Raw genomic sequence first — 14966 nt, 5'->3', positions numbered from 1 at the left:
TTTTCATTGTAGCTCAAAAGGCTTCCAAACCCCAAAGAAAACTTCAGACCACAGAAAATCCACTGAATGTTCAAAGTTCAGGTTTTTTGGGTGTAATTGAGGTCATAAATCCTAAAAGAAAAAACAAAAACAAAAATAAATGAAAATTAATGTCATAAAACCTCTAACTCGAGATGGATTGCTACGATTGTGACCTTTTCCGCGGAGACATCTATTGATCGGATTAGACTGCCAAACTCGTACAACAAAGTGTGCAAGTACAGCCACATTTACTGTAGATGTTGCATCAACATGAGACAAATGCAAAATATGTTAACCAATTAGACCATGTATACTTAGTTGACCAGGGTCTACGGCTTTCACTTCTAGAGATTTTCACTAGTTGACTAGTTGGCTAGTTTACTAGTTGACTAGTTTAGGCCTCCGGTTGCCGAACGACTATTAAATATGCACGACCCAGATGATTTTATTGGCATTTGGCGAAAAAGTCAGAATCTGACCGAGTCAGACCAAAAAGGTCTTTGATAACTAAAATCCTCTTTGGCGAGACCACCTGGTCACGCAAAGTCAAAATAAAGTTTTCTTTCATCTAAAATATCACGTGCGCAAATGTTTTGGAAAAGTCGGCTTCTCGGTCCGGGAGAGCACGACGGGTGGATCCCATCTGCTGACTGTAAGTTCAGTTGACGTTACTGTGTAGTGTGTGTGTGTGAGCGAGCTAGCTAGCTAGCTAACGTCAGCTATGTTTTTTTTGTCTTTTAACCTGTAGCACTAGCTAGCTATACTCAGGCAAATATTGAAGTTATTAAAAAAGAAGCCTATCCATCATTGCCGTAGGGGGAAAAAATAAAAAATAAAATAAATTCTTTGCTAACCATCCTTCGAGGCGGTCCCTGGAATAACTGACATATTTTCGGATGGGGGTCGGAGGCCAATTACATATCATTTTTTAGGGTCCTTGACATGAAACATTGAGCATCACTGACAAAACTGTCAGGATTTAGAAGACCTTTTTTTATTTCGACGTCAGGCCTAAATGGGTTAACCAATTTTAGGCGGGAACCCCTTTTGGTGTTAGCATTACGTTGTGCTTTAGCTATTGAAAAATAGCAGATCTACAAGCTCGGTCTGCTGTTTTTGAAAAATCGAAGAGCGACTGACGTAGAAGACATTTTTAGAATCTGATCTCAGGTCAGAATGGAAAACTGTCAGGGTGTAGAAGACATTTTTAGAATCTGATCTCAGGTCAGAATGGGTTAATGTGTGGAGGTAATGTGTTGAAGGTCAGAGGTCGGTACCTGGTGAGCAGCTGCGTCCCTCTGCTCACAAAGACGAGCTTCAGCACGGACGCATCGTGGCCCTCAAAGGTCTGGACGAATAAAAACATTACAATAAAAACACACACAGCCAAAAAAAATCTATCAATATTGACATTTCGCCCCGAACTTCCAGTCAGAGACTGGCTATGTGACTAAGAATACCGACATCAAAGGCTTCGTTCTGATAGAAGTGACATGAACCCAATGTCACACGTGTTGAAGTGCATCAAAAGAAGCAATTAATCTTCTCTTGTGTGAAGAGTACGACATTACTAATGATGTGACACACGTCACTTCATCAGTGTCTCTAGTAGCAATAACAATAATAACACAAATATATAATAATAACATTCCTTATCGCACATTTTATGTGTGATACTAAATCCTCCCCACCCCCCCCCCCCTCCAACTATTCTAAACACTCCCTATAGAGCGTCGCAGTCCCGCCCCCTTTCATGACGACGTGAGACTCATTTAGTTTCCATTTAGTTTCCGTCAGTGGACAAAATCAACACTGGTCGATACTGTGGATCATGCATGCAGGCACACATTGGCTCCTATGACAATCGAGAGCCCAGGCCATGCCAATGTGTGCATGCATGCAATGCCAGTCAGTATACTGACACACCTCAAATCTATACAGGCCCAAAAGGCTCAACGGTTAAGGATTAACCTGTGATGTCATGGCATACTTTTTTACTTATGTTTTTTTTAAGTGGTGCAGCAGCCACTTCATCAAGTAGTTTTGTGTGTGTGCCCTGGGTGAGTATATCTATTCTACGTCCGAGCATAGACACGGAATCGTAGCCCCCCCCCCCCCCCCCCCGACTCGGAAATCGAATCACCCAGTTACCTAGAGATTGTGTGTGTGTGTGTGTGTGTGTCAGTGTTGTTTTCGTTGACTAAAACTAAGACGAAAAATGTTCGTCGACTACCTTTTTCCACTGACAAAAACTAAATGGAAACTAAATGAAAACTAAGCTATGATGACTACTAGTAAGACGCGCAAACGCGGGAAGCGAACGCACGTGTGTGTACGTGTGTTTTTTGTGTGATACAGCCACGCCCTCTGGTGGCGGGCAGGTGGTGTTACAGCGTGACAGACAGACAGACAGACAGACAGACAGACAGACAGACAGACAGACAGACAGACAGACAGACAGACACACAGACAGACACACAGACAGACAGACATGTTCTGCTCTCATAGTTAGTGCTCACTGCGTTCGCAAAAACTAAGACTAAATATACTGACAATTTCGTCGACAAATAAAAACTAGACTAAAATGATAGGAAGGGACTAGTGGACAAGAGATCCACTAAAAGTCATTTTACTCTTGGTTGCATGCTGAAAATAGCCGATCTACAAGCTCACAACGCGTCGTGAGCTTGTAGATCGGTGTGTAAAAACCCTCATTACGACGGCATCAAGGCCTACCAAAACACATTTTAGTCGACTAAATCACCTGTAGATTTAGTCGACTAAAATCTTATGACATTTAGTCGACTAAAACTAGACTAACACCAAGACATTTCCAGGTGACTAAAATGTGACTAAAACTAAATGAAGTTTCAGTCCAAAGACTATGACTAAACTAAAATTGAAATGTGCTGCCAAAAACAACACTGGTGTGTGTGTGTGTGTGTGTGTGTGTGTGTGTGCGTGCGCCCCCCCCCCTTACCTTGAGGCAGCTGCAGTCCTGCAGCCCCCAGAGCTTGGCGGTGCCGTCGGCGGAGGACGTGGCCAGCACCTGGTCCACGGGGGAGAAGCAGACGGCCCAGACGCCGCGCGTGTGGCCCCGCAGCACGCCCAGCAGGGGGAGGGGCTCGCCCTGGGGCCCCGCCAGCGACCACAGCTTGGCCGTGCGGTCCTGGGAGCCCGACGCCAGCAGCTTGTCGTTGGGCGACACGGCCACGCTGTTCACGTCCTGGGGGGGGTGGGGTGGAGAGAGACAATGAGAGAGGAGAGGTCGTGTTAAAACCCATTTTGACCACACCGACATACATACTTATTGGCCAGTGGACAACAGTAAACACCCGACATACGTACATACCCAGCCGGTCGCATTACTCGCGCTCTCTGCTTGCGCAAGTAACAAGAGAAAAGTGACTCAGGAGGAAATGGGAGAAAGGAGAAAACAGGTGGCATTAACGGGGCAGGGGGGGGGGGTTTCCAAATTCATAAGTTTCACTTTTCGGCTTTTATCGTTTCAGCCTTTCATGACCGCAACAGGTGCTGCACGTTGAGGCTGTGATGAGCTGTGACTGCTTGGGTCTATACTCGAGGCGGGGGACAAACGTTCAGCCTTTTTTGGCTCCGACCATGGAAAGAAAACAGAAATCAAAGTCACCCTCTGATTAAAAAAGAAACGTCTGATTAAGTCCCGCATCGCCTGGCTGTCAACCGTCGTGTTTTTGTTTAACCCATTAAGAACCTGAGAACAGATTGTCTTGATCATGACGACAGTGACACAAAACCCGTTTTGCTATATCAGTGGTGCTCAAACTATCTAATGTCAAGGACCCCCCCCCAAAAAAGTATATGTAATAGGCCCGCCGACCCCCATTTGAAAATGTGTTGTTTCAGGGGCCCCCCCACAAGAAGCAAAGATTTGAGTCAAAGACGTTCACTGTGAAAAGAATATATATTCAATGATTTGCGCCACATTTTCTGCTATTAGATCTGCTTTTTTTTTCAATAGCGAAAGTATAATCCTTAAAAAAAAAAAAAAAAAAAGAGTTTGGTGTTTTAAGCAATTTTATACTTAACCTATTGAAAAATGAAAATGTGGCACAAATTTGTTATAGTCTACTCTACAGTATATTCTTTCAGAGCGAACTGGGGGGTGGGGGGGGCCCTGGAACAACATATTTTTAGAAGGGGGTCCTTCCACTGACATAGAAACAAGAGGTTTTTTCAGAAAACTGTCATGATTTAGAAGACACTTTGTAGAATGGTCCTCAGGTCTGAATGGGTTAATAAGGTTCTGAATGAGAGATGTGGTCACACATTTCTCCAAGACTGACATCAGTAAGTAAGTGGCGTGGGGTGGAGTATTATGATGTCTGGCCTATTATCCACTTCACAGGTGTCTCATTGCAATGACGGGAATGCCGGCTGGCCCAAATGCACTTCCTGATGAGAAGAGGCTGCATGTGTATGACTCAACGCACGTGCACACGCACGCACACACTTTACATTCATTCAGACACGTGCATGTAAGTGATATTGGGTGTTCTTTTCACATAAGACCACAATGCCTCGTGGCTCTCCACTGCAACGCTTGCTTTAACGAATGTGGTTTTAGTGCTCCCACTGTGAAGTGGGCTCTTTAGCCGTGCTCTAACGGGCACGACAGCAGCACAACCCAGCCGTGATAATTAAACGAATAAACTAATCAAAATATAAAAATCAGCTGTGCTGTGCAGTGTGCAGACAGTGTGCAAGACAATGAAAACTGAAACCAAGGTGTACTAAAATGCTTATAAGCAAACGATGGAACATGCTAGAAACATAATTCTTTTTTCGGTGTTAAAGTAGAGCCTTGCAGCTTTAAAATGAGACATTTCGTGACATTGTGGTCATATCGCACATTTTTCTATTGTCATTCAGAAAGTCGCCAAAGCTGGCCCAATGCACAATAAGATTATTATTATTATTATTATTAAGGGCAGCCATAAGAGGGTTAAAGGGCCACTTCAACCCTTTTGCGACCAGATCTTATTTTAATGATTTTTGGGAGACAAGAAACACTTTCCTGGGGAAAACACTTTCTCTCGAAACGAAACGATGCCGATGTGAAAGCTATACAGGGTTCATTCACGGGGGTTATAAAGGCGTAGATGTATGAGTATACTTGACTACGTCTGCCGTGCGTTCTGAAACCTCAGCGCACGAAGAAGAGACGTGTGTGTTTTATTGGTCACCTTATCGTGTGCCTTCTCCGTGACGCGTGCACACAGCCGCTTGACGTCCCCTCCCGAGGCGCTGATGATGTCATCGGGGAGATCCCACACTTTCACCGTGCAGTCCTGACTGCCGCTCACCACGAACGACTCCTTCAGCCTGCGTACGCGCACACACACACACACACACACACACACACACACACACACACACACACACACACACACACACACACACACACACACACACACACACACACACACACACACACACACACACACACACACACACACACACACGCGGAAGAGGAAAGAGGCTTATCCCGATTTCTTTCTTTATATCCTTATTGGACTTTGAACCCAGGGACATCAAACCGAAACCATGTACAGTTTACAGATTAACGTCATCTAAAAACGATTTGGCTCCCTCGTAAATAAATAAAAAATCACTCCCGTGTGAAGTGAGGGAGGGGCGCTCTTATCATCATACATCACATTGCGTGCTCAGCCAATAAAACCATAATCATTTCCTGCACACATAATTTGTGCACACACAGACGCACAAAGCTGGCCTTGATGCCATCATATTGACAGTTTTACACTGTTGCATGCTGAAAATATACAAGATCACAGCGCGACTCAACCAAGTGTAAAATGACTTACTGTATACTGGATCTCTTGTCCACTAGTCCCTTCCTAACATTTTAGTCTAGTTTGTTTCTGTTGACGAAATTGTGAATATCTTTAGTCTTCATTTTAGTCATAGCTTAGTTTATTTAGTTTCAGTCAGTGAAAAAAAGGTAGTGTACGAACAATTTTCGTCATAGCTTTAGTCGACGAAAACAGCACTGGTGTGGTGGTGTCATGTTTTTACCGGTAGAAAAGTGACAATGTCGCCACGTTTACACTCACTGGCAGATAACAATTCACGACGGAAGCCAGCGGACGTGAAGACGATACAAAGCCTGATGTGACACAGCTGCTACCAAACGCCACAAGGCTGGCTTCAACTGCAGCTACGAAGCCACGTGTTGAAGCCATTACCCAGTACCACACACCCCTTCCACACTCTCTTCACACAATCGCTGCTCGTAAATGATAGGGAAGAACCACTTATTTCTTATCAGCCGTCAGTGTTCGTCAGACACACGCTTGCTGGCGTCAACGAGCGCGACGGTCAATCGACTCAGTGGCAGGTGTTGCCGTGTAGCTGTGATTGCATGAAATGTATCGGAGCTGCCAGAGCGAACGTGGCGTGTGACGCTCGTCTACATAATTATGTAAATGTTCCCTTCATTGTCAATGGCATTTAATGTTTGTGTTGACACAAATTTACTTCATATTTCACGGCCACAAATCACCTGTGGTGTCCCCTGTGAGGTTAGGGTTAGGTCAGGTTTGGTGTCGGGTGTCGGACGAATGCGGAAACACTGTCTTAGTGAGAGATCCAGTATAAGTCATTTTACACTTGGTTGCATGCTGAAAATAGTAGATCTAGAAGCTCGCAGTGCGATACGATGTGAGCTTGTAGATCTGCTATTTTCAGCAGGTGTAAAAACTGTCATTACGAATCATGGCATCAAGGCCCGCCAAAATACAATTTAGTCGACTACAGTATATCAACTGTAGATTTAAAATCTTATGACATTTTGTCGACAAAAACTAGAAACTAAACACAAGCTATCGATTCGGCAGTTGTTGGCGGTGACACCGTGGCTGACTGACGCCAACGAATGCTCTTCCTCTCTCTCACAACGTGTGATGCCATGTTTTACCTGGAGCAGGTTGACCGTGTGATGCCATGTTTTACCTGGAGCAGGTTGACCGTGTGATGCCATGTTTTACCTGGAGCAGGTTGACCGTGTGATGCCATGTTTTACCTGGAGCAGGTTGACCGTGTGATGCCATGTTTTACCTGGAGCAGGTTGACCGTGTGATGCCATGTTTTACCTGGAGCAGGTTGACCGTGTGATGCCATGTTTTACCTGGAGCAGGTTGACCGTGTGATGCCATGTTTTACCTGGAGCAGGTTGACCGTGTGATGCCATGTTTTACCTGGAGCAGGTTGACCGTGTGATGCCATGTTTTACCTGGAGCAGGTGGACCGTGTGATGCCATGTTTTACCTGGAGCAGGTGGACCGTGTGATTCCATGTTTTACCTGGAGCAGGTTGACCGTGTGACGCCATGTTTTACCTGGAGCAGGTTGACCGTGTGATTCCATGTTTTACCTGGAGCAGGTGGACCGTGTGATGCCATGTTTTACCTGGAGCAGGTGGACCGTGTGATTCCATGTTTTACCTGGAGCAGGTTGACCGTGTGACGCCATGTTTTACCTGGAGCAGGTTGACCGTGTGATTCCATGTTTTACCTGGAGCAGGTTGACCGTGTGACGCCATGTTTTACCTGGAGCAGGTTGACCGTGTGACGCCATGTTTTACCTGGAGCAGGTTGACCGTGTGATGCCATGTTTTACCTGGAGCAGGTTGACCATGTGATGCCATGTTTTACCTGGAGCAGGTTGACCGTGTGATTCCATGTTTTACCTGGAGCAGGTTGACCGTGTGACGCCATGTTTTACCTGGAGCAGGTTGACAGTGTGATGCCATGTTTTACCTGGAGCAGGTTGACTGTGTGATGCCATGTTTTACCTGGAGCAGGTTGACAGTGTGATGCCATGTTTTACCTGGAGCAGGTTGACAGTGTGATGCCATGTTTTACCTGGAGCAGGTTGACAGTGTGATGCCATGTTTTACCTGGAGCAGGTTGACCGTGCCGATGCCATGTTTTACCTGGAGCAGGTTGACCGTGCCGATGCCATGTTTTACCTGGAGCAGGTTGACAGTGTGATGCCATGTTTTACCTGGAGCAGGTTGACAGTGTGATGCCATGTTTTACCTGGAGCAGGTTGACAGTGTGATGCCATGTTTTACCTGGAGCAGGTTGACCGTGTGATGCCATGTTTTACCTGGAGCAGGTTGACAGTGTGATGCCATGTTTTACCTGGAGCAGGTTGACAGTGTGATGCCATGTTTTACCTGGAGCAGGTGGACCGTGTGATGCCATGTTTTACCTGGAGCAGGTTGACAGTGTGATGCCATGTTTTACCTGGAGCAGGTTGACCGTGTGATGCCATGTTTTACCTGGAGCAGGTTGACCGTGTGATGCCATGTTTTACCTGGAGCAGGTGACCGTGCCGACACCGGTGGAATGGCCGCTGCCCTGAGCCACACAGGACACCACGCCACTGGTCACGTCCATTCTCCACACACGCACCGACTTGTCCTGAACGCACACACGCACGCACACAGACACACAGACACACACACACACACACACACACACAGTGAATTCTCGGATCAGCAAGAGTCATTCTAAAAAGGAGTCCCTTTTATCCACGTGCATGGAGATCTCTGGATCGGATTCATTGAAGAGGATATATAACCGACCCCTTGAGATGCGGCATCTCATTTTAGAGGGGGTCCTATATATACACAGACAAAACATTACGTACAATACAAATACACAATGCACACACTAGACACGTTACAGATACAGCTAAACGTACTCCCTCATCCACTCCCTCCACATTGATCAATCCTTTTTTTTTTTATCCCACGATTTTGTAACCCATTTTTCACCCCTGTGTCAATCAACTAATGTCACCCTGGGCTCTACACAGTACACACCCTCCGCCAACCTAGTCCCCATCAATTCTTGATTAAAAAAAAGCTTCTAATATATTATATATTATAAATCTCACACTATTAAGGCAACCGGCCAGTTCCACAAGCTGCACAAGGTGCCCTTTTTTTTCACTTGAGTACCTGCCCCTCTAAATGTCTGTGGTACAGCACCAAGTATTCTGACAATGGGTACCATTACCAGACCTAAATCTATTCTAATCTAAGGGTGTGTGTGTGTGTGTGTGTGTGTGTGGAGGGTAGCTCTGTGGAACGCTCCATCTTTGGTTGGTTAAAAAAATAGAATGCTGAGTCAGACAGTCAATTTTTAGGGCATGTTTAAAAAAAAGCGTTTGGTTGGTCTCACATGCGCAGGACAATGTTTTTGCTTTTTTTCCCACGATTTTGTAACCCATTTTTCACCCCTGTGAAAAATACTTTTCCTTTGACAGGTTTCAAATTCCATGAGCTTCAAACAACAAACTTTCGTCTCAAGTTTCCACTGAGTTTGTTTTGCTCATTTTTTTAGCGCCGGAACATTCCTTTATACTCGGGGACCAGGAACTCACCTTGGCGCTGCTGACAAAGAGGGATCCCTTCTTGAACACGTCGAGCGCAAAGACGGTATCTGTAGGAGGAAAGAGGAGGAGAGTCAGAGAGGTCCTCGTCGGTCCAACCTGCACGACCAGTCCACTCAACACGCACAGACACAAAGAGAACCCAGCTGGGAGGAATTAAGGAAAGGCTGAGTCACGTCGGAAGTGACTGCTCACTTTTTTCATCAGTGGTGGAAAAAGTACTCAATAGTTTGAGCCATTTAGGTCTGGCGTCAACATTAAAAATAAATGTCTTCTAAATTCTGACAGTTTTCTGAAATACCTATGTTTCTATGTCAGAGGTGCTCAATATTTCATGTCAAGGAACCCCAAAAATGATATGTAATTGGCCCCCGACCCCCCCCCCCCCCCCCCCCCCCCATCTGAAAATATGTTATTCCCCCAGAAGCAAAGATTTGAGTTAAAACGTTCGCTCTGAAAGAATATAATATTCAAAGATTTGAGGCACATTTTCACGATTTTTCAAAAATAGCAGACCTACCAAGCTCGAGTGCCGCGCTACGAGACCTGCTATTTTTCAATAGCTAAAGCCTAACATAATACTTAAAACACAAAAATGTTCACCAAACGTGCACGCTTATGACCATACAATTACCTCTGGGGTTAGGTTGGGGTCACGCGAGTCAATGACAACATGATTTTGGGGGTCGTGGGGCTGAGTTACCAGTGTATGAGTGTAAACTAATTAATCAAAGTCCCCCCCCCCCCCCCCCCCGAGTTGACCGTGTTAAACAAATGAGCCAATGTTTTCCCAGAGTTTAGGCATGTGTAAATAAAGTGAGCCCACGTTCTCTCTCTCTCTCTCTCGCGCTCTCTCTCTCTCTCTCTCTCTCTCTCTGGAGTGGACTCAATGTGTTCAAAGGGAAGACAATGGCTTGCACGGTTCTCCATCTTCATTAACCTAGACCTGAGGACGATTCTACAAAATGACAGTCAAGTGGTTCTCGAACCATTTCATGTCAAGGACCCCTTAGAATTATATGTAATTGGCCGCCGACCCCCCCATCTGAAAATATGTTGTTCCAGGGACTCCCCCCCCCCCCCCCAGAAGCAAAGAGTTTAGTTAAAAACGTATATATATATATATATATATATATATATATATATATATATATATATATATTCAAAGATTTGCCCCACATTTTCACGATTAAAAAAAAATAGCAGACCTACAGTACAAGCTCATAGCGTGGCTGTAGGTCTGCTAATTTTCAATAGCTAAAGTATAAACACCAAAAGGGGTCCCTCCCGCCCAGAATGGGTTAAAAGGGGGAACATGTTGACCTTTCACCTTTGAAGGTGATGATGAGGATAGGTCTGTGAGCTACCTGCTGTCACTACATGCACCACCACCGCCCACTGGTGGCTGCAGTAGGTACTTACATTTAACCAACATCAATAAATAACCATAGAAATAGCTCTCTATATATAGCATAGTAATCATTGGTATAGTAGAAACTTCTCAAACTTTTTTTTAATTTAAAAGGACCCCCAGTTGTCTTTGCATTAGGCCGTGGACCCCCCCAATAACTCTGAGAGCGTACACAGTACACACACGTGTCACATGTGTCCATTTGGTTCAATTTGCACCTCGTGAGCAGTTAGGGGTAAAGTGTTTGACAGATGGCTGAGGCCTGAATCAAACCTGGGACCGCTGGCTTCCCACGCAGGCTCATTCAGCTATAACTGGCTGCCATTATAGCTTTATTAGGGCATATAGTACAGTGATGTAATAACGGACATCATTTTAGACTACTGGGGGAACATGGAATATAGATACTTATTCATGAAGTGGAGTGCCCTATGCATGCTGTTTTGCGACAGCTTGTTTGTTAAGTATCTCCATCAAATAAAATGAAATGAAGTGGTGTTATAAAGTGGTGGTAAAAAAGTGACGTGAATTGGCACTGGTGAATACGTCACAGATTGAGATGAACAAAATGGAGAAGGTATGAGCAGAGTGATCTAGTTAAGAGAGCGGTGACAACGCTTTGATCTCGCCGCAAAGCGGGTGCATAGTTGAATAGCCAGTTTGTCAAGTGAGAGAACTGTGTGACCTTGGATTTATAATATATATTTTTGAAAATGACACAGTAACTATTTACTTGCTGTCGTGGGCGGTGCAGTGCTGCACAGCCTGCTAAACATACATTGAATTGAATTCATAATAGGCTTCAATTCATATAGGCTATTAACCCATTCTGAACGGGAACCCATCATGTTATGCTTTAGCTATTGAAAAATAGCAGGTCTGCTATTTTTGAAAAATCGAAGAACGACTGACATTTTATAGTCAGCTGTTTACAATTCCAAACGTGCAAACATGACCAATAGATCAGCTATGTTTTACTATGGGCGCGTTCGGAAATACCTATTAGTTTGCATTGCACAGTGGGCTTATAGTGCGCTCTCAAAGTTGCCCACACCTGCCACCTTATCCAAAGACTTTTTGGATACGTTGAAAATTGCATTATGCAATATACATGTGGCCCACTGCCCACATAACAGGTGAAGTGGTTTGCCATTGATCGCAGTTGGTTGATTGAAATGTTGGCAATAGGCTAGCACCGTAAAGATGATAATAATGTAATATGATGTTCTTTATAGATTTTGTCTCTTAATCTAAAGGTGGCCCCTATGCAAGATACAATAATCTTGCATAGGGGCCAGGGCCACCAGACTCCTAGAACCGGCACTGCAGAAGGGAGAAGAATTTGGGACGTGTGGAGCGTTAATTGTCCCGGCGTTTTCAGTGAAGGTACTTCCAGCTTCAGTTTAAATTCAAAAAACGATTCCACAACAAAGTGGAAAGGTTTCCCGGAGCCGGAACCCCTTTTGGTGTTTTAAGCATTATGTTATACTTCTATCTTCTATTCGATCTACAGGCCCATAGCGCTCGTATTTTTTTGAAAAATCATGAAAATGTGGCGCAAGACTTTGAATATTATGTTCTTTCAGAGCGAACGTTTTTAACTAATCTTTTTGGTTTAGAATCGGCCTCAGGTCAAAATGGGTTAAAATGGTCAACTGAATTCCTGTCTTGCACATTTATTTCCACACTGGCACACCACCAGTGTTGTTTATGTCGAATCAAACTAAGACGAAAAATGTTCGTCGACTACTTTTTTCCACTGACGAAAACTAAATGGAAACTAAATGAAAACTAAGCTATGATGACAAAAAACTAAGACTATTGACAATTCCGTCAACCGATAAAAAACTAGACTAAAATGAAAAAATTAAAAACGGAAGGGACTAGTGGACATTAAAGAGATCCAGTATAAGTCATTTTACACTTGGTTGCATGCTGAAAATAGTCGATCTACAAGCTCACAGCGCGTCGCGACGAGTTGTGAGCTTGTAGATCGACTATTTTCAGCAAGTGTATAATCAGCCATTACGGCGGCCCGCCAAAACACATTTTAGTCGACTAAATCGACTGTAGATTTAGTCGACTAAACCTAGACTAACACTGAAACATTCCAGGTGACTAAAATGGTGACTGAAACTAAATGAAAACTATTAAAAAAAAAGACTATGAACAAAAACTAAAATAAAATGTTGCTGCCAAAACACAACACTGCACGGCACCACCAGCTTTTCCTGCAGGAGCATAATAATTAATACACCTCATCAACACGTTCTATTTTTGCCCTGTTATGTAGTGCCCTCTGCTGGTGGCCACCGGGAATTGGTCTCTTGTTCTAGTAGACTAGGCTACATCACTATTATTTAGTTTTATTCGTTAATTCTATTCAAATCATTCTTAATTTTATTTATTTTCTTAATTTTATTTATTTTCTTAATTTTCTTAATTTTCTTAATTTTCTTAATTTTCTTAATTTTCTTAATTTTATTTATTTTATTTATTTTATTTGTATATGCATACATATTGTACCATGTAGATTAGTCATGTGCTATGCACGTTATGTCTTTCTTTTAACTGCAATGATGAGCCTCGCGCACACAAAACAAGAATTCCACCCATGTTACGTTATGTTGTTGTAAATGTGACGCGACAATGAAAGTGTCATTCCCAATTTTCCGATTCCGTTACCTGTGTGCCCGTACAGGATCTGACAGCTGTGGTTGAGCAGGTGGAACACCTTGATCTGGGAGCTGTTGGTGGCCACCGCGACGTGGCTGTCCCCTTTACCCAGGAACTTCACGTCCAGAACCTCGTCGTTGTAGCCCACAAACTGCACCGAGGGGGAAGAGAATAGAATAAGACTTCACCCATTCTGACCTGAGATCAGATTGTAAAAAATTTCTTCTATACATCCTGGCAGTTTTCCATTCTGACCTGAGATCAGATTCTAAAAAAAAATGTCTTCCATGTCAGTCGCTCTTCGATTTTTCAAAAATAGCAGACTTACAAGCGAGAAACACGGCACAAGAATTACTATAACCCATTCGGGGCCTGTTTTAAGCATTGTGTTAGCTATTGAAAAATAGCATTGTGATATAGCTATTGAAAAATCGTGAAAAATGTGGCGCAAATCGTTGAATATATGTTCTTTCAGAGCGAACATTTTTAACGAAACCCTTTGCTTCGGTGTGGTCTCTACTCCCTGGAACAACATATTTTTCAGATGGGGGTCGGCGGCCAATTATATATAATATTTGGGGTCCTCGACATGAAAACCTTAGAGAAACACTGACATAGAAACATAGGGTATTTTTCATAAAACTGTCAGGATTTAGAAGGCATTTGTAGAATCGTCCTCAGGTCTAAATGGGATAAGACCTATTCTATTAGCAAAGCGGGTGGTTTAGAAGTCTACCTTCCTGACAACAAATACAGGGCACCTAGAGAGATGTCACAAGTTTTTACTCTCCGGATATCTGAATTTGAGTATCAATCCAATAGCGAAGACCATTCCAAGATCAGTGTATATATATATAAGACAATATTTTGCCATATTTTGGCCACAGAGTGGCGCGCTACGAGCTTGTAGGTCTGCCTCATATCTTTGAATATATATTATTACAGAGTGAACATTTTTACTCAAATCTTTGCTTCTGGGGAGGCCGCTGGAACTACATATTTTCAGATGGGGGGGGGGGGGCCGGAGGAATATTACATATAGTTTTTGGGGTCCTTGACGTGAAATATTGAGCACCACTGATACAGAAACGTTTTTTCAGAAAACTGTCAGGATTTTTAACCCATTTTGGGGCAGGAACCCCTTTTGGTGTTAGCATTATGTTATGCTTTAGCTATTGAAAAATAGCAGATCAACAAGCTCATAGAGGTCTGCTATTTTTGAAAAATCGAAGGACATAGCTTTTTCAGAAAACTGTCAGGATGTGGAAGACATTTTTAGAATGTGATCTCAGGTCAGAATGGGTTAAAGCATTATGTTATACTGTAGCTTTTCTCTTTAACGTCGACGTAAGTGCCTAAATTATGGGTTAACCTTTGCTTCTCTGGAGAAAAGA

At 43.7% G+C, this 14966-nt stretch overlaps 1 protein-coding gene across 2 annotated transcripts in view; it reads right to left on the bottom strand.

Moving 5' to 3' along the window:
- The window catches only part of tbl3 (transducin beta like 3), a 38617-nt gene that overhangs the window by 14461 nt on the left and 9190 nt on the right, over nt 1–14966 (bottom strand). For both annotated transcript variants that reach the window (XM_080775302.1, XM_080775303.1), the window contains exons 11-16: nt 13582–13723; nt 9477–9535; nt 8403–8509; nt 5247–5385; nt 3002–3247; nt 1299–1369 (exon numbers count right to left, since the gene is read on the bottom strand). In XM_080775302.1, the coding sequence (XP_080631428.1) occupies nt 1299–1369; nt 3002–3247; nt 5247–5385; nt 8403–8509; nt 9477–9535; nt 13582–13723 (764 nt within the window). The remainder of the gene's footprint in view (nt 1–1298; nt 1370–3001; nt 3248–5246; nt 5386–8402; nt 8510–9476; nt 9536–13581; nt 13724–14966) is intronic.

Source organism: Protomyctophum bolini (genome assembly GCF_963924005.1).
Source record: "Protomyctophum bolini genome assembly, chromosome: 11".
NCBI classification, from domain to species: Eukaryota; Metazoa; Chordata; class Actinopteri; order Myctophiformes; family Myctophidae; genus Protomyctophum; species Protomyctophum bolini.
This window is presented reverse-complemented; position numbering and strand designations above follow the sequence as displayed.